A 25,978-nucleotide genomic window follows, 5' to 3' on the forward strand; every position below is an offset into this window, starting at 1 on the left:
ACCTTAACGACAGGTCGCTTAGTAAGAGTATTACCGATGCGTACAGTTACGACTCTGGTAATACCGTCGGCGCCGGGATGCAATTGATGCACGCGCGCGAGACGCCATTGCAATGGTGGTAGTGTGTTATCTATCAACACGACTACAGAACCCTCTCGGAGGGACGTGTTAGTATTGTCGTGGAACCATTTACCTCTTGGTTGTAGCTGGTGTAAATATTCTACGCTCCAGCGTTTCCAGAAATGTTGAACGGCTTGTTGAATAACCTGCCATCTCGCGAGGCGGTTTGGATTGTCGTTAGACAAGTCAAATTCAGGTAAAGACGTTAATGGTTCCCCGATGAGGAAATGTCCAGGAGTAAGGGGTAATGGATCAGTGGGATCATTACTAAGTTGACACAGGGGTCTTGAGTTCAAGACGGCTTCAATTTGACAAAGTAGAGTGTTAAATTCGTCCTGTGTCAGTTTCAGTGTGCCTATGACACGATGTAAGTGTCGTTTCAGACTACCTACGGCTCGTTCGACGAGGCCGGCAAAGTGCGACGCATACGGAGGGTTAAATTGCCAGGTGATTTGCATGTTAGTCAGCTGGTCATTTATAGTAGTCTGATTGGACTCGTTTCGTAGAAACGTATAGAGTTCAGATAGATACCTGTCACAACCTACGAAGTTCCGTCCGCAGTCGGAACGAATAGTTTTACAATACCCGCGTCGGGATATGAACCTACGCAATGCGTTTAGAAAGGATTCGGTTGATAAATCAGGGACTAGTTCCAAATGGGTTGCCTTCGTCGATTGGCAAACGAATACACACACGTATGATTTGAAAATTTTCGCGTTGCGAAGTTTACTTGATTTAAGGAAGAAGTGTCCCGCGAAATCAACTGATGTGTTTAAGAAGGGACGAAGTGATCGAACCCTAGTAGTAGGCAATTGAGCCATTGACGGCTGTGGCGCAACAGGTCGAGCGCGAATACATGATATACAGCGTCGCGTACGCATACGTACTGCATCGCGAGCACACAGGATCCAGTAGGTCTGTGCGAGGGCAAACTGCAAAGTTTGAGGTCCCACATGTAACTGTGTTTTATGATAGAAATCTATAAGCAGATTTGTAAAATGATGTTTCTTAGGAAGCAGAATCTGATGTTTGGCATCATACGGTACATTAGCCCGATTTATTCTACCGCCGACCCTGAGGAGTCCGGCATCGTCCAAGAAAGGCTTCAGTTTTTGAAGACGTTTGGTACATCGGTCGTCGTCTTTGAGACGAGAGATGTCTTCAGGAAAGGAATCACTTTGGACAAGTGATATTATTCGACTGAGAGCTTGTTTCGTTTCAGGAACAGTTACATGTTTAGTCGTAGGATTCTCATTTTTACGACATTTGTTTATGAATCGTAATACATAAGCAGTGACGCGTAGTAACCTTGGAAGCGATGAGAATCGCTCAATGAACTCTAAGCTATTAGGTTCATTGATTTGAGTGAGAAGAACATGCTTGCGACGTTCTTCGTCGGTGTGGCATATGACGTTAGTCTTAGGCCACTCAGACTCATTTTTGCTGAGCCAAGCAGGTCCCGTAAACCATAATTGATGGTTCAACTGAGATGGGAGAACACCACGAGACGCTGGGTCTGCCGGGTTATCTGCGGACTGAACGTGGTGCCACTGTGAGGCAGGCACGTTGCTTGTTGTCTCCGCTATGCGGTTAGACACGTATGTCCGCCATTTGTCTGGAGACGAACGCAGCCAGGCAAGAGTTATAGTGGAATCGGACCAAGCGTAGACTTGGTCGAACGATATTCTACTGCTGTAAGCAGTGATGACCTTTTTTATCAATTTTGATAAGAGATGAGCTCCGCATAGCTCTAATCGAGGTATTGTTCGGCGTTTCAGAGGCGCAACTTTAGTTTTACCTATGAGTAGGTGTGTGCTAATAGCACCGTTTGGATCGACAACACGAATGTAGACGCAGGCAGCATATGCCTTTTCAGATGCGTCTGAAAAGCCATGAAGTGACACTTGATGTGTGCTGGGAAGCACATGACGAGGTAACGCGATGTCTTGTAATAACGGCAGTTCGTCGATGAACCGAAACCACAAGTCGCTGATATTCTGTGGAGGAACAGCATCCCATCCTGAGCCTGATGCCCATAAAAGTTGGATTAAATGCTTTACGAAAACAGTCACTGGACTGAGAAACCCGAGAGGATCGTAAATCTTAGCGATTTCCGCTAACATTATACGTTTCGTACATTTGCGTGAGCCGTTAGCTACTTTATCCGTTTGGTAGGTAAAAGTATCAGATTTAGGGTTCCATTTAAGCCCTAAGACCTTGACCGAAGTGTCAGTGTCAAGTGCCGACAAAATAAGAGCATCATCATGATTGGAAGCATCATCGTTTAGATGCGACAGAAACTCGGAACTATTACTGGTCCATTTGCGGAGTTCGAACGTCCCTGCTTTACAAATGGAGGTCAGCTGATGCTGAAGAGTGAGAGCATCTTCAACCGTATCAGCTCCAGTAACGACGTCATCAACGAATACTTCGTTGAGAAGTACTTGCGAGGCAAGTGGAAAGTTAGCAGCTTCATCAATTGCTAATTGACGAAGTGTGCGTAAGGCCAGAAATGGCGCGGAAGCAACGCCGAATGTGACAGAGCACATACGATATTCCTTGACAGGATCGTGGGGAGAAAATCTCCAAAGAATCCGATGGAAGTCTCGGTGTTCTTTACAAAGACCGATGTAGCGATACATCATTTTGAGATCAGCCGTAAAAACGACTTTGTGAAGTCTATACCTCAGAAGAATATCAGAAATGTCTTGATGTAATTTCTGACCAGTGAGGAGATTATCGTTTAGAGAACGACCAGACGTAGTCTTGCATGACGCATCGTAAACGATACGATATTTCGTAGTAGTAGAAGACTTAACGATAATATGATGAGGCAGGTAGTAGGGAGAAGTGCCAGGACTCGCTAAGTCGCTGACTGGTTCCATATGTCCCAAGTCTAAATATTCTTGGATACATTTATTATAGTTCTCACGTAAGGCAGGGTCGCGAGACAGGCGTGCCTCTAGTTTAGTTAAACGTGAGAGAGCTATAGCACGAGAATCACCCAAAGGCGGAGCGTTTTCCTTGAAAGGTAGGGAAACTGTATATTTCCCATTTTCATCTCGTGTGTGAGTTTCGACGAAAATCGACTCACAGCGCAACTCATCTTTCGTAAGATGTGGGTACTCTGGTATGGATTCCAATTCCCAGAATCGTTGCAGTTTCGTGTCAAGTTGACAAGTGCTCAAATTGACACTAAGGCATTTCATACTGTCATATGAAATTCTACCACCAATCACATAACCAAAAACAGTGTTGATGGCTACGGGTGTGCCCGGAGGACCTATAATATTATCTCGTAACAGTATGCTGTCGAGATGATCATTACCCAGTATCAGTTCAACAGGTCGCGTTGAGCGCAGTTCTGGGTCCGCTAGATTAAGATTTTGGAGGTGTTCGAACCTCTGGATATTCCCAATTGATTGAGGAATATTAGCCGTGTAGCGTGTAAGGCTCGGTAGAATAAAAGCTTCGATTTGAAGTTTAGGTTCGGGTTTATTGTGGGGTGTAACCTCGCACAACACGTAACCACGAGGATGAACATCGCCAGCAATGCTGGTGAGCGTAGTGCCAGTCACAGAGTACCGTGGCAGGCCAAGACGCTGGACGCACGACTCAGAAATGAGCGTGGTCTGCGCTCCTTGATCCACAAGGGCGCGAACGGACCGCGGCGTGTAAGGCCCCTGGTTCAGGGGTCGTAAATTTACAAGCGCAGTCGTGAGTAAGACTGTACAGTTCTTACCAGAAGGTTGCCCCGTAGCTCCATGTAATGGAGTGGGCGTGGAGGATTCCGCTACTGAGCGCAACTCAGGGGAAGAAGGTGACTCCGTAGTCAGTAAGACGTTTGGAGTAGGCACGTCTTCATGTAATGAAGAGTGATGCTTTTGAGCGCAAACGCGGCAAGCATGGTGCGACTTGCAGTCATTAGGCTCGTGGCCAGAAAATAAACAATTGGTACAAAGTTTATTTTGTTCTACGAAATGTTTTCGTTCATTTAAAGTGAGCAAATTAAACTTCTCACATTTATATATAGGATGTGAATTATCCTTACAATATACGCATTTAAATTTATTTAAATAATCCGTTGCACTAGTAGCATGTACGCTCATAGTACGCGAATTACGCGCAAACGACGAATTCGTATTTCGCGGCGCATTATATTGCACGTCAGAGTGCGATCGAGTAAGCGACATTGCTTGTTTTCCCGCCATCGCATGGCGTGATGACGTCACCGCCGCCGGGCGGGCCGAGCCGGCCGCTCCGCCAGCGGCAGCGAGCGAGGGCGCCGCGCGCGACGCGGGCCCCGCGGAGGTACTTAACGTACGCGCGGACGCGGTCATCACTTCGGATGCCGCTAACTCCTTATCGAGAAAATCGAGTAATTCAGACACGTTGGGAATGTCATTTGAAGTTTTTAATGATAATTCAAAACGTCTACGAATATTAGGTGTAATTTTGCGTAGCAAAATATTTAAAAGTACAAAACTCCAGTCGTCAACTGGCAGCCCTAAAGATTTCAAGGCCGTTATGTTTTCATGATAGCAATTTATTAAGTTACGTAAACTTAATTGTACATTTTTCTCATTTACCGATTCACAGTCGAAAATATTATCGAAATGTTTTGTTGAAATAATTCGCTTATTTTCATAACGCGAAATTAAGACCTGTAAGGCATTTTCATAATTCACGTCCGTAACAGGAATAGATTTGATAAGATTATACGGTTCATCTTTTAAAAACAATAACAAATACCTAAAACGTTCGACATTTGATAAAGTTGTATTCTCATGAACAAGTGATTTAAATAAATCATAAAACGCATTCCATTCAGTCAAAACACCTGTGAATGTTTGCAGTGATAAGCGCGGTAAACGAATATGTGATTGCTGAGATTGCTGAGTGCAGCAACTCGCATGTGACACCCCACTAAATCCGCCGCAGACGGACGTAAGGCTTTGTTTACGCTCTTCTTTAAACGTATCTAAGGCAACTTGAACCTTAAAGTACAAGGAATCAAATTGATTTCTCACAGCTAAATTATCATCGCGGTTGAATGACTCATTCTTTGCCGATAACTTTTCAATTTTCGTTTGAACTTGGAAAAATGATTTTTTAATTGCCGCTAATTCTTTAACTCGAACTCGAAATTCGGCAACATTATCTGAACAGTCTACAATTTTTTGAATATTATTAATTGCTAAATCGCGTTCGAAAGTTAATTGTTCAATCTCCATTGCGGTCATTTTATTATTGTACTGTGAGAAATAATAAAGTTGTCACGAAATAAAATATGACTAAACTTGTAAATATGTTGTTTATGTTAAGTATTAAGATCTCTAAAATGGCTAGGTACTAGCACAATGTTAGTTAGTTAGTTAGTAAAATGTGTAATAATATAATTTGTCGCAAATTGAAAGTAAGTAAATTACAAAGATAAGATTTCCGGTCGGTAGAACCCGAGCAACAGAAATTTGAACCCTGTGCCGTACGTAATACGAGCGACAGTTTTACTCGATACTGTATTGTGACAGCACCGATTAACTTGGTTTTCTGATACGTTATATCAGAACCATAAAATTACAATTTAGTACGCAAATACTAAATGCTATATAATGTACGTTGTACAAAATGAAAGAAAGGAATTGCGACAAAATATATTTTAATTAGACCTAATAGGTATGCAATGGGCGATTCGACGCGCGCACACCTACCGCCCGCTCGACGGAAATATAAACGAATGTAATTTCGCAAAAAATGCTCAAAACCCTATGAAACTATATATAATTAGAATCGTCTCGTTGAGATCTAACTATACGTATCGGTATTTATGAGAAATATCGTCCGACGAGATCGGAAACTCGATATTTGTATTTGTAAGTGGAGGTAGATTCTCGCTAACTTACGGAACAAAGAAATTGGAAATTTTACTACAAGTTCGCACAAATATCACAAGAAAATTAATAAAATGCCAGATACCAGAGTGGTATCCGGCTCGAAAACTAATTATGTGTGAGAAATCTAGCAGACTTCAAATATAATAGGACTCACCTGATGTGGTTCTGAATGCCAGCTTCCAGGGGGCCCCCAATCCTTCGATATTTTAGACATATGTCCACAGGCTGTGTGGCACGTAGAAATCTCCTTGTGATTCGTGGCTGCAGCGTATTTTATAATAATTATAGGCTCAAGCTTCCGAGGAGCGAGCTAGCGGCGGTTAGGTTCAGTTTAGAAGAAGTGTGTGTGTTAACACTGAGCTTCAGTGTTGCTCGCTTTGATAAAAGCGTTCTGTTTTAGGTTTGTCCCGTTTTGAAATCTGCTATTCGACTAAGTTTTAATCGATTTAAAATTAAGACATAAAAAAATGTAATACTTGTGCGTACTCATAAAAATACGGAACATATAACAGTTATTTGTTTTGGTGATTATACTGAAAATTTGGACGTAGGCCCAATCAATGTAGCAAATTAACAATCGCTGGTAGCAAAGCAGTTATTTGTTTTTGTTTGTCAATGTTGACATTTACATAACATTTTATTTCTGAAAGTCATACTTTGTGTTTATCTCATCTCAACAGTTATTAAGTTACAACATTATGAAATCATGCTCCTTGCGTTGTCCCGGCATTCGGCACGGCTCATGGGAGCCTGGGGTCCGCTTTGACAACTAACCCCAAGGTTTGACGTAGGCACTAGTTTTACGAAAGCGACTGCCATTTGAATTTTAAGTATGTATTATGTTATTTAAGTATTAGTTAAAATCTTAACTGCTTATTGATTCTACTTACAAAATTTAAAGAATATTTTGAGAAGTTTATGGAGACCTGAGGCCAATAAAACTGTGACTAAATTCAAAGACCTCAGCTACTGCTCGGTCGGATAGGAAAACAAAGTAATTACTATTTACTTTAAGTGTAAGGGCTGAGTGCACGCTCATATTGGGGACCATCCCCACTCAGGCGACGCATGTCCTGAGACGCGGAACGGACGTCAGCGTTTTGTATAGGAAGGACGCGCAAGGGACGTCGCTTGGCGCGCCCCAGGCGGCGCGGTGCGCGCCAAGCGACGTGTCGCCTGGGGGCGCGTCTTACGTCCTTCCTATTCAAAATGTACTGAGGAGACGTTTTTAACCCCCGACGCAAAAACGACGGGGTGTTATAAGTTTGACGTGTCTGTCTGTCTGTCCGTCTGTCTGTCTGTCTGTCTGTCTGTCTGTCTGTCTGTGTGTGTCTGTCTGTGGCATCGTAGCTCCTGAACGGATGAACCGATTTCGATTTAGTTTTTTTTATTTGAAAGCTGTGTTAGTCGGGAGTGTTCTTAGCCATGTTTCATGAAAATCGGTCCACTAGGTCGCGGTCGGGGGTTTTTCAAAATTTTAATTTTGTGGTTAGGTTATTTAAATTACATTCGGGCGGCGTGGCGCTGACGTCCGTTCCGCGTCTCTGGACATGCGTCGCCTGCAGCGGGGCGGGGCGCGCGGCGTGCATGTCAAACAATTGAAGCTCGTACAAGTGTCCTCAGTCGACGCTGCATAGATTATATGCACGCTCGCCCGCCCCGCCGAACGCTCCGCTCCGAGCCTTACGGCCCAGCCACGACATTGGTCTAAGCGCGACAGCGGTGAGCCGCGGCCATACATTGGAGCGAGACACAGCGATGGGACTTTTAATTCGCACGTATGGCTGCCGCTCACAGCTGTCGCGCTTAGACCAATGTAGTGGCCGGGCCGTTAGCGCGACAGCGGTGAGCGGCGCTCATGCATTGGAGTGAGACACAGCGATGGGACTTTTCATTCGCACGTATGGCTGCCGCTCACCGCTGTCGCGCTTAGACCAATGTCGTGGCTGAGCCGTTAGCGCGACAGCGGTGAGCGGCGCTCATGCATTGGAGCGAGACACAGCGATGGGACTTTTAATTCGCACGTATGGCTGCCGCTCACCGCTGAGATATGATGAAGTTGGAGGGTTGAATGGAGGTTAAGTAAAACTGGTCATTATGGATGATGTGTGTTGTATTGTCAATAATCAATACAGAAGAGAGAGACAAGTAAAACTAAACATACCTTATATAGTAAATTATTGCTTACATGCTATTTTATTCACATACGTGTGTCACATGTATGTTGCAGACAGTAACGTTAAGTTACTGTTAAAGTGTTAATTAGGGATATACTACATCTCCCCGTAAAGTTACTCTTCACCCCCACAAAGGAAGAAAAAAAAATGTGACATACGTGTATGAATTTACATTTTTTTTTTTTAACATATTTATTTTAAAATAACATAAACTTATTTTTATTTCAAATACATCTTAGTGTTATTCTTATGAGTTATATATATCTGATCATTTTTTGAAATCTTAACATTAGGTGACATATCTTCTATAACCTCATAAGGTCCATTATAAATAGAATCTAATTTATTGCCTACTTGGTTTTTCAAAAGTACTAAGTCTCCTGGTTTATATTGAACAGAATTCATTTTCTTATCATACATTAATTTTCTACTAAATTTACTAGACATTAAATTATTCCTAGCTTCTGATTGAGCTCTTTGTAACCTATACTTAAATTCTTTAGGATAACTATCGTAATTATAGAGAGGGTCGACAGAAGAAATTAAATTATTGGGCAAACGGCAGTGTTTGCCGAAAACTAATTCGAATGGCGTATATTGTGTCTCGGTATGCACGGTGGTGTTATATGAGAAACACCAATAACTTAACCAAGTGCTCCAATCGGTGCGGTTGTTACTACATTGAATCCTAAGATATGCACCTAGATTTTTGTGTGTGTTTTCAAGCGCTCCTATGGTTTCATGGTGATAAGCAGTTGAGTGTAGCTTATTAACACCTAATAATTTACAAATATCGCTAAATACACTAGACATAAATTCGGTACCTTGATCCGTTATAATGTCGCATGGAATGCCATATCTTAAAACGAAATTATTTACAAAAGCTTTACTTACAGATTCAGTGTCTTTTCTTTCTAACGGGTATGCTTCTACGAACTTAGTCAGTTCACACTGAATTGTTAATACGTACTTATAGTTATAATTATCTATTTCTAAAGGTCCAAGTATATCTAAAGAAATTCTTTCAAAAGATGACCTTGGTGTCGAAGTGATCACCATTGGTTCCTTAATATACTTATTAGTGTGCTTGTTGTATTGACAATGTGCACATTTCTTAACGTACTCGTATACATCGTGGCTCATTCTTGGCCAGAAGTAGTGTTGCTTTATATTATTAAGCATTCTATTAATCCCCGCGTGTCCACTGGTGGGTAATAGATGGAAATCGTTTAAAATAACTCGTATTTCGTCTTTATCGTATACTTTTGTAACACCTCTTGTTACTAAGATCCTAGGAATATCACATTTATAGCTAGCTAAAAATTCATTTACTTTATGTGCATTTCGATAATTCTTTATAATTATAACTTCACTTATGTTTTGCTCCTTGCAAAATTGTTCTAATTCCCTCGCTAACACGCCTACGGTAGATAACGATCGGGATGTTAGATACATGCACGATTTGCTTGGTACGTACCAAAAATTTCCTTTACTACTCATTATTCCATTTCGACATGTCTTGTAGTTAGAGTTTAGTATTAATTCAATATAATTTTTTGGTGCTTTGATGATTTCCACCACTCTAGGTTGATCAAGCCTATCGTGTGCGGGATCATCTGTCACTAAGCTACCTTGATCACACGTTTGTTGTTCTTGCTGCGTGCGTAACTTCCGTGATTGAGCTCTCGTTATGACTGATACAACGTTTGTCCTAATATTTTTTAAATCATCACTATTCATCGGTAAACGACTCAATGCGTCTGCAGCTGCATTGTTTCGTCCCGGAATGTATTCAATGTCAAAATTAAATTCCTCCAAATATAATCTATATTTGGTTAATCTGCTCGAAGGATCAGTCATTCCGAAAAGATAAATTAAAGGTCTATGGTCTGTGACAATTTTAAACTGTTTCCCATAGAGATATGGTCTAAAATGTCTTGTCGCCCAAACTATAGCTAGCAATTCCAAATCTATTATTGGGTATCGCGTTTCAGCTGGCTTAAGGTTTCGACTTGCATACGCGACTACTTTGCCATTGGAATTAGACAAAACTGCTCCTAAGCCTATCTTTGAAGCATCTGTATGTAAGGTAAATACATTCTTTTCAGAAAAATCAGGATAATCTAGAACTTGTGGACCTGTAAGTATTTCTTTCAATTTTATAAAAGCTGTTTCACACTCTGGGGTCCAGTTGAAAACTGCATTTTTCTTAGAAAGTTGATTTAATGGATAAGCGATGTTCGCGAAATTTTGAATAAACCGTCTGTAATAATTGGCAAATGCTACGAATCTTTTAACCTCATCTGTATTTGTTGGTCTTGGATATTTATTTAATGCTTCTACTTTTGCTGGATCGGGTTCTACTCCATTTGAAGTAATTTTATGGCCTAAATACATTATGTCTTTTCGCAAAAATTCACACTTTAATGGATTTAACTTAAGATTTGTGCTTCTCAATCGTTCTAACACTCGAATAAGGTTATGGTTGTGTGACGTCATGGAGTTTCCTATGACAATGCAATCGTCTAAATATATGAAACATTGTTTGTAATTTAATCCGGACATGGCTATAGTCATAAGTCTAGAGAAAACACTAGGGCTTGTTCGCAGTCCCATGGGACATCGCTTCATTTGATACATCTTATCGGTCGTAAACGCTGTATACTTTCTAGATTCTTTGTCTAAAGCTAGTTGGTAATAACCTTGAGAAAGATCAAGTTTTGAAAAATATATACTACCTGCAAGGGAATCTAAAATTTCTGTTATATTGGGTAGTGGGAACTTATCATCCTGTATCTTATTGTTTAGCTGCCTATAATCAACAACTAACCTCCACTTCTTTTCTCCTAACTTATCACATTTTTTGGGAACTAGCAAAACTGGGCTGGACCACTCTGAAGTGGTCTCCTCTATTATATCGTTATCTAGCATATTTTTAATCTGAGTTTGAAGTTCATTACGTAAAGCATGTGGTATCCTGTATGGCTTTACGTATACCGGACTTGAATTTTCTTTTAACTTAATTTTGTGCTGTAGCAAGTTAGTTGTAGTTACCTTGTCGCCGGGCAGATGAAAAACATCTGCGTATTTTGCGCAAATTTGTTCTATGCTTAATTGTTCCTCTTTATTTAAATAAGTTTCTAAATTTAAAAGATCTAATAATGTTTTTACTCTATCAACACTAATTTTCCTTGAATCAAAATTGCAAATATCAAAATGGCATAATCTGTGTACATTCAAACTTGATAAATCTAAACTGACTGGCTTGTCTGTCGTATTTAATATTCGTACTGGTATTTTACCTTTCTCTGGTCTTGAAATGACACCTGCTACAAAAACGCCTTCTTGCATTTCTTCCGATAGTACTACACAATCATCGGTCAGCTGTGACGCGATGTGAGTCATAATTTCGCAGCGAGGTGGTATGTTTTGAATAAAACTACTTTTAGAATACACGTTCATAGGTATTGAGACAGTTTGACCTTTGTCCTCTAAAAATAATGCATTATGTTTATAACTTATGTCTGCATTGTAACGTAAGAAAAATTTTTCACCTAAAATAGCTTCAGCTGAGCATTGCAAATTCTTAAAAACATGAAACTTTCCTTTGCAAATAAAACCGTTAAAGTCTAAATCTAAATAAATGTATCCATCTGAAATTAAATCTCCACAAACTCCCGTAATAGTAATGCTATCTCCTTGCACTCGTTTAAGGAGATCGGGTTTGTCTTGCAAATATTCATACCTAATAGCACATAGGCCTGCTCCACTGTCGGCCAAAAGTTTTAATTTAAGTCCATTACCTACAATACAATTTACCGTACTATAATTATTTTTGTTATAGTTAAATATCGCACTATTCATGTTAGTCACGAAAAAACTGCTTATTTGGCTTTACGTTTTCATTTGCCGATCGTATGTGTTGTGCACGTGAATGCGCGGGCGCGGGCCGCGGCGGGGTCGCGCGCGCAGGTCGGCGAACGCTGGATGCGCGGTCAGCAAAAGGCTGTGGCCGCGTAGCTCTATTTGCCGGGAAGTGTTGCGAAATACTTGCATTACGGCTATTATTAGAATAATACCGTGTTCTAAATGTATTTCTGTCTGTATTATAACTTTTATCCCTATCGTAACGATTATAATAATTATTTCGGTTCCCGTTGTTATGATAGTTATTACGAGAACGTCCGCGTCCGTAATGTAGGATCTGATCGTCGCGTGGTGACGAGCTATACTCATCAATGGCTGTCCTAATAGCTTCAGGCAAGGATGTAAATTGCCTAGAAGATATTATTGTGCTTAATTTTGGGTCTGAAAGACCATCTGCAAAGCGCTTAATAGCTGACTTTTCGTTCAGTGGCCGCAGTACGTCGTACCTACTGTAGTTACCGTCGGCCTGTGAAATAGTCAAATTGACAAAAAGATCCTCAATTTCAGCTCCGAAAGCTTCTATTGTTCTCCTACCTTGCCTAGCTCTGTACAGCTGAGCCTGAATCGATTCGGACGATTTTTTAGGAAGCAAAAATGTACGCATATCAGAAACGAGTGATTCTACACTATTGTATGACGTCTTTAACCTGAGCTTAGCGCTAGACGAAAGTCTTGTTTTTAAAACGAATTCTATCAATGTCTGCTGAGATTCGGTATTAATAATCGTACTGTACATAAGAATACCATCTATTAACTGTTTAGTTGCATCCTCTTGCCCTGTCATGACGGGCAACAAGGCGATGGCCGTTTTAACATCAAAACTAGGTTTAGCCATTTTTCCGTCTGTTTGGGAATCCGTATCAAAGAATAGTAACGATAAGTTAATCCTCTCGTAAGTTTCTTTGACTTCGCCTATAAGTAAATTACCTAATTTTATTTCTGAAGAACTATATTCGTCCTGCTTTTCCTTTAACTGAGACACAATATCCGCAAAGTGGTCATATAATTCATTTGATTCCTCTAATTTTCTTCTACCTATTTCTTTCCGTCGCCTCTCTGGACCTAACTTAGAAATATCTTCTTTTAACTTATTTAGTTTATCGCGTAAAGACTGTAATTCTAATAACATAATAAATTTGTCACCTCAATACAAAAAAAAATGCTGCAAAAAGGATCCCTATAAATTTCTAAATAACATGACAAAATAATATAACTAACTTACATAGATAGCGGCAATGTACTTCACTTAGTAGGTCATATTGAATTGTTGACGCTGCATTCCGCGCTGGCACGGGCGGGCGGTCGGGCTGTCGCGTGACGCTGGTTGGCAACGTGAGTCTTCCATGTGCACGTGACCGATGCTCTGAAGATGATGCGGGCCGGGATAACCCTGGACTCCCTCGAGCTGGGCCGGGATAACCCTGGACACCTCTTGATGATGGGCCGGGATAACCCTGGACACCTCTTGATTCGCGAGCCGGGAAACCCTGGACAACGCTCTTCTTTCTTCGTAGACTTATATATAGGACATATTTTCTTTCTTCTTTTCTTCTTTAGTTTGCGGAAAGGCTTATTTCTTCTTAAAAATGATTTCTTCAATGCTGATCTTCATAAAAATAATCTTGTATCTTCAGTGCCGATCTTCATAATGGTGGTATCTTCGTTAGGGTAATCTTGAATCTTCAATCTTGAATTGTTTTTCTGTCTTCATTATTGCGCTCCGTGGTGAAATCCGTTTCCTTGGTTCTACTGGTATGGGTCGCCATGAGATATGATGAAGTTGGAGGGTTGAATGGAGGTTAAGTAAAACTGGTCATTATGGATGATGTGTGTTGTATTGTCAATAATCAATACAGAAGAGAGAGACAAGTAAAACTAAACATACCTTATATAGTAAATTATTGCTTACATGCTATTTTATTCACATACGTGTGTCACATGTATGTTGCAGACAGTAACGTTATTAAGTTACTGTTAAAGTGTTAATTAGGGATATACTACACCGCTGTCGCGCTTAGACCAATGTCGTGGCTGAGCCGTTAGCGCGACAGCGGTGAGCGGCGCTCATACATTGGAGCGAGACACAGCGATGGGACTTTTAATTCGCACGTATGGCTGCCGCTCACCGCTGTCGCGCTTAAACCAATGTAGTGGCCGGGCCGTTAGGCTGGCTTTAGTATCGCGCGGAGCGATCCGCGCGACCAATTTGTATGAAGTTGATGTTGACGTCCGCGCCACTCTAAAACGCTCCCTGAAGTTAACACAGTCATACATATTAGTCCAGCGGGCCGATTTTTGAGTCTCACGCCTTCGAATTCAAAAAATTATTCCGGTATTTTAGTGACAGTGAGACTCAAAAATCGGCCCCCAGTGCGGATCACTCCGCGCGGTCGGCCCGCGTGACTCTAAAACCAACCTTACACTAATATCTTTGTGTGTATTAGTTTACAATATACCTAGCCTAGCGAGTACAGACGTATACGTCATACAAAGATATTTTCATACTCCATTTCATTATGAGTCACTGTTTACGTGTACTGTATCGATATGAAATTATTCTTGTTCACATACTGATCTGTAACATAATTATCTAGAGGTATGTCTCTATCATTTATCATTACACTCTCTGTCTGTATGTTCGCGATAAGCTTAAAAACTACTGATTTTCGCACAGTTTTCGACGTGGAAATAATGTGATTCTTCTTTGATTTAGGTATGACAATATTGATAATACAATCATTGCTAAGGTAGTGTAAAAATCACACAGTAAGAACTTTGATCGAAAACGCTGCACAATCCGTTTGACATATAATATAACTATCTTTTGCCCGCGGCTTCGCTCGTGTTAGAAAGAGACAAAAGTAGCCTATGTCACTCCCCATCCCTTCAACTATCTCCACCTAAAACTCACTTCAATTCGTCGCTCCGTTTTGCCGTGAAAGACGGACAAACAAACAGCACAAGTGCGCAAGTGTCTTTGCCTTTGGCTAGTCTGTGGCCAAGAGTAAGCCCATTTATAATAATAAAAACTAAACAGCACACGCACTTTCCCATTTATTATACGCATACGCGATTAATAACGCGAAAGAAAAGCGCATGAAAACTCGAAAGTTCGCTTTTCCTGTGACCTAAGACTAAGCTAGACCGATTTTTCCCCAAAATTCCCACAAATTTCAGTGAAATCGTTAGAGCAATTTTCGGGGTCGCCGGTATAATATACAAGAATTGTTCGTTTGAAGCAAAGACATATATAACTTCGTATAGACATAAAGTCTAAGAAAAAAACGTACCTCAGTACCATACAGAAAAAGGTACGCTGGCCTAGATGGCATTACACCTTTGGGGTACGCTCAGCTAGATGGCGCTAGTATTAATATTTGACATTTTAACACATATAAAGCTAAGAATATATAGGCCAAATTGTCAAAACTGAGGTTCAAAAGTTTTAAGCCTGTGTCAAGAGAGATGGCAGTCTATGCACTGTGATTACACATTTTACTTCGACAGTAACTCTCTATAATACTTGATCCTCTTTGGTTTGAAGGTAGGTATTAGATAGATAGATGTTTGGGCCGGTGTAGAGACGGGTTAAGAATTTTCACCCCCTTTCCTTCGATCAAGAAATGATCGTATTTGACTAAAAATCTTCCGCTGTTATAAAAAAATCTTAGAAACAAAGAAACACAGGAAATCATATATGTGCAGTTTACGTCGTGAGGGTGCCTTTCCACCAGAGACGTTGCTATGGACAGGGGCGGCTCACTCCGCGTTCTATCGCCGCGGTACAAGTACATGCCGGGGGCCGCGAGTTCGCGGCCCATTCAGTGGTGACGACCTTCGCGCGGCGCAATAGAATTCAATCTCGGCTGCTCGCGCTCAGTCCGTTTGTTTCTGTAGGTAAGAATTTAGAATGGCGGCATTTTGTGAATATCAAAGGAGTGAGCCTTCTGTACTTGTACTATTATATATTCTGTGCTATGGATGCGTTTGATATGCACCAATCGTGTTCATTGGTCCACAAAGCACAGCGCAAGTGGGAGCGGGCTCGACTAAGCTGATTGGCGGATATCAAAGACATCTGGGTAGCACATCTCTGGTGGAAAGACACCCTAAGTTTCTACTAAAACCACGTCGCAACGTGACACGACATCGCAACGTGACATGACACGGGTACTTTACACGACGTCGTATCGTGTAATTGTATTTAGGCCTTAATTCAATAGTATACGGACTCATTTGTACTCAGTAAAGTCACAGTACAATAAAGAGTACTATCGTACAGTATGGCCACTCCCGCTCCCCGCAGAAAGTGCCGCCCACCCCCTCTCGGTTACCTCACAGTTACCACCTGTCAAAAACGTGAACAGTCGACCTGTCATATTCCACTCATACAAGCATGGTACGCGTTCACCTACACGAGCTTAGACTGTGTGCTAGGAACGCGCCTCCTTCATATATTTGGTCGCCAGTGTCCTAGCTGGTGTATAGTCGTGTAATGAAAATGAAGCTAGTATTATAACGTAATTGGATTAGACTGCCCACAGTAGGAGACTATTGATTATGTGTTAGATATAGCGCATTACTAATTATAGTACCAAAATACACACATACTCACGCCCTGTATTCGAGCACTGTATTGTAGAACACATGAAACTGACTTATTGATTGAAAGTCGTAATAAAATGATTGCCAGATCTTTTCAGTGTTTTCTTTAAGTTTATAGATATACTGAACATAGACACGTTACTTTAGGTTCGATTTACAGCAATTCCGAAAAGTTACGAGTTTCTGAGAAACAATAGGTACATTATGACTTTATGACTTAACAATATAAGTGCACCAACCACTTAACTCAGGGTTAGTGGGCTGTCAACTGTCAAAGTCCATATAAAACGGTGGATTAACCCTCGGGTTAACTCTCCATTTTCGTTGGTGCATTTGGCCCTAAGGGAAACAATAGAGACCCCCTGAGCACACCTCGGACACTGGCGATCAAATATATGAAAGAAGCGCGTTCCTAGCACACATTCTAAGCTCGTGTACGTGAACGCTTACTAAGCTGGTATGAGTGAGATATGACAGGTCGACTGGTCGCGTTTTTGAGAGGCGGTAACTGTGAGGTAACCGAGAGGGGGTGGGCGGCACTTTCAGCGGGGAGCGGGAGTCGCCATACTGTACGATAGTACTCTTTATTATACTGTGCCCTGAGTGTAACACCGTGGCTTGCGTGGGCGACGGTCGCGCGATGGTCGCGCGACGGCGATGCGACGCATACGAAATCAAACCTTATCGATATGGAAGTATGAGACGCGACGGCGACGGTCGCGCGACGGTCGTGCGACCGTCGCCCACGCAAGACACGGCGTAAGGCCTTAGTAAGGATGGGGCGTGCGGCGTGCATTTCAAACAATTGAAGCTCATACAAGTGTCCTGAGTCGACGCTGCATAGTGACGTACGCTCGCCCGCCCCGCTGCACGCCCCGCCGAACCAAACGTTCCGAGCGTCCATTCAGGATACGTAGTCAAATGCACAAACGCTTACGGTAATATCGTTATCTATTATCTATCTATAGCTCTATAGCTCTTCCGTATTTGCGTGACAGAGCCTGACTGCGTTTTGGCGTCTACCGTCGACGATTGTCATTTGTCTAGGCCTTATTTTTTTTACACTAATAATATTTCATCTTTCCCAGAATGCCAATCCAGGCGCCCCAATGGACCGACTACCGGAACTGTCCGGTCTGCCGGCGGGAGTTCGGTGCTCCGCCGCAAAGCCCCGTGAGCCTCGGCTGTGGGCACACGCTCTGTAGGCACTGCCTGAAGCATCTACATAAGAAACAATGTCCATTCGACCAGGTAAGAGTAAGAACCTAGCAGTTTACAAAGTTCCGAGAGTTCCGACACTCTTTAAGCACTGCCTCAAGCATAAGAAGCAATGTCCTTTCGACTAGGTAAGAGTACGAACCTAGCAGTTTACAAAGTTCCGAGAGTTCCGACACTCTTTAAGCACTGCCTCAAGCATAAGAAGCAATGTCCTTTCGACCAGGTAAGAGTGGTATCTACTATGATATGCCCGCGTATCAGTTCACAAAGTTCCGAGTGTTTCGACACTCTGTAGGCACTGCCTGAAGCATCTACATAAGAAACAATGTCCATTGTGTAGTTACTAGTTTTACGAAAGCGACTGCCATCTGAGCTTCCAACCCAAAGGGTAACTAGGCCTTATTGGAATTAGTCCGGTTTCCTCACGATGTTTTAATTCACCGAAAAGCGACTGGCAAATATCAAATGACTTTTCGCACATAAGTTCCGAAAAACTCATTGGTACGAGCCGGGTTTCGAACCCGCGACCTCAGGATTGAAAGTCGCAGCGCTTTACCATGCGCTGCGCTGTGCTATTTCGATAAGTATCGAAACGTAAACCGAAAGGGCCTATTAGTTTAATTGGAGGGCCCCTTCATTGGAAGGCTAGATGGCAATTACTTTTGTAAAAACGAGTGCTTAGTGGTTATTGTGCAAAAGTCTGCACAAAGGGTGCCGCTAGCACATTGTCAAAGTATAATAAAGAGTCACAGTCACTCGTACAGAATGGCAACTCCCGCTCCCGCTGCAAATGCCCCCCAAAAGCTCTCGGCTACCTCACAGTTACCGCCTGTCAAGAACGCGACCAGTCGTCCTGTCATATCTCACTCATACACGCATGGTACAGTCACCGGCATAAAGAAGTGATGATTTCTGTACCTTGTCATATTAATAATGTTTGAAATGTCATACGAATTTGTCAAACGATTAAAAGCGACATGCTATAGAAATCATCTAACCTAACCTGACCACAAAATTAAAATTTTGAAAAAACCCCCGACCGCGACATAGTGGACCGATTTTTAGGGTTCCGTAGTCAACTAGGAACCCTTATAGTTTCGCCATGTCTGTCTGTCCGTCCGTCCGTCCGTCCGCGGATAATCTCAGTAACCGTAAGCACTAGAAAGCTGAAATTTGGTACTAATATGTATATCAATCACGCCAACAAAGTGCAAAAATAAAAAATGGAAAAAGATGTTTTATTAGGGTACCCCCCCTACATGTAAAGTGGGGGCTGATATTTTTTTTCATTCCAACCCCAACGTGTGATATATTGTTGGATAGGTATTTAAAAATAAATAAGGGTTTACTAAGATCGTTTTTTGATAATATTAATATTTTCGGAAATAATCGCTCCTAAAGGAAAAAAAAGTGCGCCCCCCCCCCTCTAACTTTTGAATCATATGTTTAAAAAATATGAATTAAAATCACAAAAGTAGAACTTTATAAAGACTTTCTAGGAAAATTGTTTTTAACTTGATAGGTTCAGTAGTTTTTGAGAAAAATACGAAAAACTACGGAACCCTACACTGAGCGTGGCCCGACACGCTCTTGGCCGGTTTTTTTTATGAAACATGGCTAAGAGCACTCCCGACTAATTCAGATTTCAAACGAAAAAAACGAAATCTAAATAAAACAGACACACACAAACAGACAGACACATCAAACTTAACACCCCGTCGTTGTTGCGTCGGGAGTTCAAAACTAAATACCAGTATCATTAAGAATACTTCAACAGCAAATGGATTAAATTAATATAAGAGGGTAAAGAAATATCCAACGAACCGCTGTGCAGTGACCGTTTGGATACAGTACTACAAATAGATGTATTGATTCGTGTCGTGTTAATTAGAGATGCTCTGTTTGTCGTAGATAGGTGACCTTACTCATTATCTGATCGTATTGTTATTTTCTTGTCTGTTAGTTTTTCTTCCAAATATGGAAATTTTTGTACTTTTTCTACTTAGAATGATGAGCTGAATGATGAGCTCTTTCGATTCCGCAGGAGAAAAAAAAGGTCTCACAATTTTTTTCAATTGAGTTACAATTTCTCATACAACTTGTTTGATCGTAACGGGACTTTCTTTGTCTCCTAGAAGAGTCGAAAGAGCTCAAGATTCTGAGTAGAAAAAAGTGCAAAAAAATTTCCAGAAAAAAAAAGTGAAAACGACTACAAAATAAAAATATATGGATGAATTGACAATTATATATATACTACCCTTTGCCCGCGGCTTCGCTCGCGTTAGAAAGAGACACAAAGTAGTCTATGTCACTCTCCATCCCTTCAACTATCTCCACTTAAAAAAATCACGTCAATACGTCGCTCCTTTTTGCCATGAAAAACGGACAAATAAACAGACACACACACTTTTCCATTTATAATTTATAATTTATAATTTATAATTTATAATTTATAATTTATAATTTATAATTATACTCGTAATTATACTTTTCCATTTATAATTATACTCGTAGTATATATGTCGGATCGTGGGCGTATCATACCAGAACCGTTGTCAGGACCTTCCGTAGTTGTTTATGAGAGCTTTCAATGAAATACCATGTTCATATCACAGAATTTACTGCACAAATCATCTGTTTTTCAATTCTGTTCTTTTAGACAGTAGCGTCCTCTCTGACGTTTTGGCAGAACTCAGTCGAATACCAGCCAGGTTTTTTTTTCTTAAAAATTATCTTTCGTAAAGTGGGAGCCAGCGTTTATTAGTAAATTAGAGTATTATTGGTTTATTGGCATTACGAGTACTGCAGAGGCCGAGCAAGGGCAATTCGGAACCGATTCTCGTGAAATTTTGAGTGGATGCTTAAAATATTTTGATTTTTGGAATTTATTAAATTGAGAAAATTATCATAAAAGAGGTAATCGCCAATATTGTCTATGGCGCTTAAGACAATATTGAATTAACTGTGATGATTTCGACGAACTAAATGTTTTTTTTATTTATATTTTATTATAAATGGACTTACTCTTGGCACAGTATAATAAAGAGTACTATCGTACAGTATGGCCACTCCCGCTCCCCGCTGAAAGTGCCGCACACCCCCTCTCGGTTACCTCACAGTTACCGCCTGACAAAAACGCGAACAGTCGACCTGTTATATTTCACTCATACAAGCATAATACGCGTTCACCTATACGAGCTTAGACTGTGCTAGGAACGCGCCTCTTTCATATATATGTCGTAGGGAAATGGCCAAAACAGAGATTTGATCAAATCTCCAAGGTATTTGATCAAATCACGCAGGATGTCAAAATGGCGAATCCATTTCATCATTTCTTTAGAAAATTTCAGTCATTTGACTAAATCCCTGACTCTGTTTAGTGAGATCACAAAATCGGCCAATAGACAAGCCACGTTTTGTCATTTCACTAGATTTGTTTAGGGATTTGATAAAATCCCTGAATCACGACAGTGAGTTGACAATATGAACTAAGTCAACTAGTTTTAACATTTCCGTAAACAAATTTAGGGAAATGATAAAGTCTCAACTGGTGATTTGATCAAATGTCTGAACCGGTTTCGTGAAATGACAAAGCCAAGAATCTAATATATCCAATTAGATTTATTAGACCCTTGCCTTTGTCACTTGATTTGATCGAATCCTTAACTAGATTAGTGAAATGGTAAAATTGAATCCGTTTTTAAGAGTTTTTGGTTTTCTATAAATAAGAAAAAAAAATAGAATAACTGTAGAAACAAAGATAAAAATGTTTCATTTTAAATTATTTTCATATTTACTAAAACATTTTGTCTTTTCACTGAACTTGTTTAGTGAAATGATAAAACTAATTGACTTTATAAGCTCGTTTCGTCAACTTACTGACGTGGTTCAGGGATTTTATCAAATCCCTAAACAAATCTAGTGAAATGGCAAGACGTGGCGTGTCTATTGGTCGATTTTGTGATTTCACTAAACAGAGTTAGGGATTTAGTCAAATGACTGAAACTTTCTAGAGAAATGATAAAATGGATTCGCCATTTTGACATCCTGCGTGATTTGATCATATCCCTTAGTGATTTGATGAAATCTCTGTTTTGGCCATTTCCCTGCGACACACTCCTTGGCAGTGAGCATTGTTTTTCACTTAAGTCTTCTAAGCAAGCAGGCATCGTGTGATAAACGTTATAACGTCCGGCCGTCCTTTTCGCACTATTTGTAAGTGCGATAGGGACGCACCGATACGATTAAGTTTATCCAACAAGTGTGCTACGCCTGCAAGTCTACAGTTCAGAGAATCGCTAGTTTTTTTAAATCCTGCTTTGATCCCCTTTGCCCTTTTTCATAGTGCTGCAAAATACAACTAATTAGCAATTCCAGGTAATTCTGTAAGAAAAATTTTCTAGAAAAATGCTGCCAATAAAATAGATACTTATACATTGATTTTATTTACGGAAAATACACTAGTCTGAGACAGATTTTCGTTGGAGGAAGACGAGATTTTCGCGTTGTAATACCGGCCATTGTTTTCAAAGTTATCCACCCCACTTTTTTTTTTGATTTGGAATTTTTATGTGGTTTCCACTCAGAATCGCGAGCTCTTTCAATCCTAATAGGAGAAAAAAAAGTGTCCCAAGGTTTTTTCCCATTCCGTTACCATTTTTTCATACATTTTGTATGGCGGTAACGGAATGGAAGGTTTGAAAAATGTATGGAAATAATGGGACATTTTTTTTTCTCCTATCAGGATCGAAACTATCGAAAGACCTCGCGATTCTGAGTATGAATCGCGTAAAAAATACCCATGTTACAAAAAAAGTGGGGTGGACAACTTTGAAACTTCGGTTCGAACAACTAGTTGTACAGGAGATTGTATTAAATATGAACTTTCCGAGGAATAAAATGCGACGCGTGAGATACGTCAATACATTTCCAAATCGGATATGGATGTATCCTAGATATCTGGTAAATTGTTATACACTGTGCTTTTTTGTGCTGAACGATAGGCTCGTCAACAGAATAATTGATAAGTATATCGCAATTTGCTTAATTGGAAAAACTTTGTTTTTGGTTTCAAACATATACATGGTGTAACATGAGGAAACTGAATAATTTTAACAGCGTATTCCATTCCACATCATATTAGAAGACTAAATTGTCATAAAAACTTTTCTGGATTTCGCCTACTTTCAGAGTTAAAAGCATTTAAAAAATAACAATTATGTACTTATTATTTCTCAGAGCAAAACGCTGTTTTGATGGTGTTTGATGCCGTTATCTGACATAATCTAACAATCTTCCTTGATAGATGTTAAAAAATAACTAGTAACTCATTGCAAAAAAATATTGTTTTAGAAAAAAAAATACGAATAACATTTACTTTTTATGTGAAAATACATCCAATAAAAGTAAAAAAAAAAACAAAAAAATTTGCCCTCTGAAATGCGTAGTTAAAATCTTTCGGTTCCCTCATGTTACACCGTGTATAATAAGTGTGAGAGAACCTTGATATTTCATATTTCGATAGAAATATATAAAGTTAAATGCGTTGACCGTGACGTCACTCGTCACGATTTCAGATTAATTCCTTACAACCAAATCGTTCAATTTCGTTTTGACAGTTCTTAAAAAGAATCTGATCTGACTAGAAGAAAACTGGCCAATTATTAAGACGCTACAAGAGTGAAAATGCTAAAATGGAAAGGGCTCCTCCTTTAAATTTGGGAATTTTAGTTAAATATACTAGTGTTCTAACTAGATTTATCGAAAAAAAAATTGTCCATTAAGAACAACTCAGTTAAAAGATGTTGCGACCTCTTTAAAATCGAGGTTCCGCTCTCGACTGTTTCCTCCTTCAAAACTTAATCAATCGGAACAAAATTTGAGAATCTGAATAACAATGAAATAATCTGAGTCGGACCTTTTAGTTTTTTTGGCTAATTGGTACCAATCTTGAGTTACACCTTTTTTCACGCCATAATCCAAAAGGTCGTTTTTGGAAAATTTTGATTGGCTCTAGCGTCCTTAAAAATAAAAATATCAAAATAATCAAAACGGTCCGACACAGATAAAAATAATAATAATCTGTGTTTAAAAAAATCATTGCTCTATCTTCAAAAACCAGGGAGGAAATAGTCGAGAGCATTTGTATGGAGAATTGACCCCTCCTGTATCGTCTTAACCTGACTTTTTCTCCCACAGACAGTAATCCAAGTGGAGCCAGACGAGCTGGTGGTGAACACGGCCCTCCTCCAGCTGGCCGGCTACCCGCCCCCCTCCCAGCCGCACCACCCCCCCTGCATAGCGGCGCTGTGCGAACGCGACCGGCGCGCGTACGACTCCGTCGTGCGCTGCATGGAGAGCCTGGCCGTCGTGCTCAAGTACTCGCCTAGCGGTGCGTGACACACACACACACACACACACACAGTCAGACACACACACAGAATTAGATTTAGATAGAAGAAACGAGTTCATTTATTTGTATGGCGGCCGAGCGTGTCAGATTTTGTACTGAAGTTGTTACTTGCCTGTGATTTTAAATATGTCTCAGGCCCTTGAGTGTTGATAAGTTTTATGTTGTTGCAATTAAATATCATGTAACGAGGCATTTTTAATGTTTTTGTTGACTTCAACTTACAAAAATTGACGCCCGAAAGCTGCAAGCTGCGATTAAAGACGGACAACTTAGTGGATTTCACTGAGTTCATTTGACACGCTAAGTAGATACGTTTGCTTGATCTATGGTTTATATGACATCTGTGGACACACACATGAGTACTACTACATTATTTATAGTGTTTCGACCTAGCGTCTCGGTAGTGCCACAGGTATAAATAAGAGTACTATCGTACAGTATGGCCACTCCCGCTCTCTCGGTTACCTCACAGTTACTGCCTATCAAAAACGCGAACAGTCAAACTGTCATATCTCACTCATACAAGCATGGTACGCGTTCACCTACACGAGCTTAGAATGTGTGCTAGGAACGCGCCTCTTTCATATCATCGAGATGTGGTAGTGCTCCTAACGGCTCAGCCACAACATTGGTCTAAGCGGTGGACATTGGAGCGAGACACAGCGATGGGACTTTTCATTCGCATGTATGGCCGCCGCTCACCGCTGTCGCGCTTAGACCAATGTCGTGGCTGGGCCGTAAGGGCCGGTTGCAACAAACCGTCTGTCACCGTTAAAGCGTTCGTTGAATTTTATTGTATGGGAAGTTCCATAGACATCTGCAGCGTGACGAAGATGTGTCTGTCAAATGTGGTTGATGCAACTGGCCCTAAATAGCGAGGGTAGAGTGTCAGATAACATTTTATTTTTAATACGATTTTGCCATGTTTTAAGGTTAATAAGTTCTATTTTATTGGCATTTGGCAAATCATTGGCATTTTCGCGAGAACTATCACCAAAAATATTTTTTCTAAGGTTTAGGTAAATTTTATGTTTTTCCTACTCAGAATCATGAGCCCTTTCGATCTAGGACAGAAAATGGTCCAAAAAATTTTCTATTATTTTGCATACTTTCCACTTTGTAACCGCTGTATAAAGTGTTTGAAAAATGGTAACAAAGTGGAAAAAAATTTGGGATGATTTTTGCGCCTAGTAGGATCAAAAGTGCTTGTGATTCTGAGTAGGAAAAACGTTAAATTTACCTATTTTAGAGAAAAAAGTTTTTAATTTTTTTTCGCGAAAATGCCCGTAATTTAAATGTTAGGGTCGGCAACGCACATATAAAATCCCTGATGTTGCAGGCGTCTACACCGTGTTTTTTTTGTTTTCCGTTAAATTCGACACAGGTTCGTCATCAGGAACCACCCTGTATATCGCTTTTCGTTAAATTTGAAAAAAAAATTTTTTTTTCCTTTCCGTACATAATAAATGAATTAGTGTGATAGAACCTTAATCTTAACATTAAAGTCAGTGTCAAGTGTCTGACGGCAAATGACAAATAACATAAGGAAATGGTAAGGGATGCCAGACACGTGTTCAGTAATTAAATTTATTTTTTTAATTATTCGATAACTGGAGTTAGAATGC

General features: G+C 40.4%; 1 protein-coding gene across 1 annotated transcript in view; it reads left to right on the forward strand.

Moving 5' to 3' along the window:
- Positions 1–25,978, forward strand: part of LOC125240653 (roquin-1) — a 94,172-nt gene that overhangs the window by 3,884 nt on the left and 64,310 nt on the right. The window contains exons 2-3 of the mRNA XM_048148651.1: positions 17,812–17,974; positions 24,140–24,332. Of these exons, the coding sequence (XP_048004608.1) occupies positions 17,813–17,974; positions 24,140–24,332 (355 nt within the window). The 5' untranslated portion in view covers position 17,812. The remainder of the gene's footprint in view (positions 1–17,811; positions 17,975–24,139; positions 24,333–25,978) is intronic.

Source organism: Leguminivora glycinivorella, chromosome Z, assembly GCF_023078275.1.
Source record: "Leguminivora glycinivorella isolate SPB_JAAS2020 chromosome Z, LegGlyc_1.1, whole genome shotgun sequence".
Taxonomy (NCBI): Eukaryota; Metazoa; Arthropoda; class Insecta; order Lepidoptera; family Tortricidae; genus Leguminivora; species Leguminivora glycinivorella.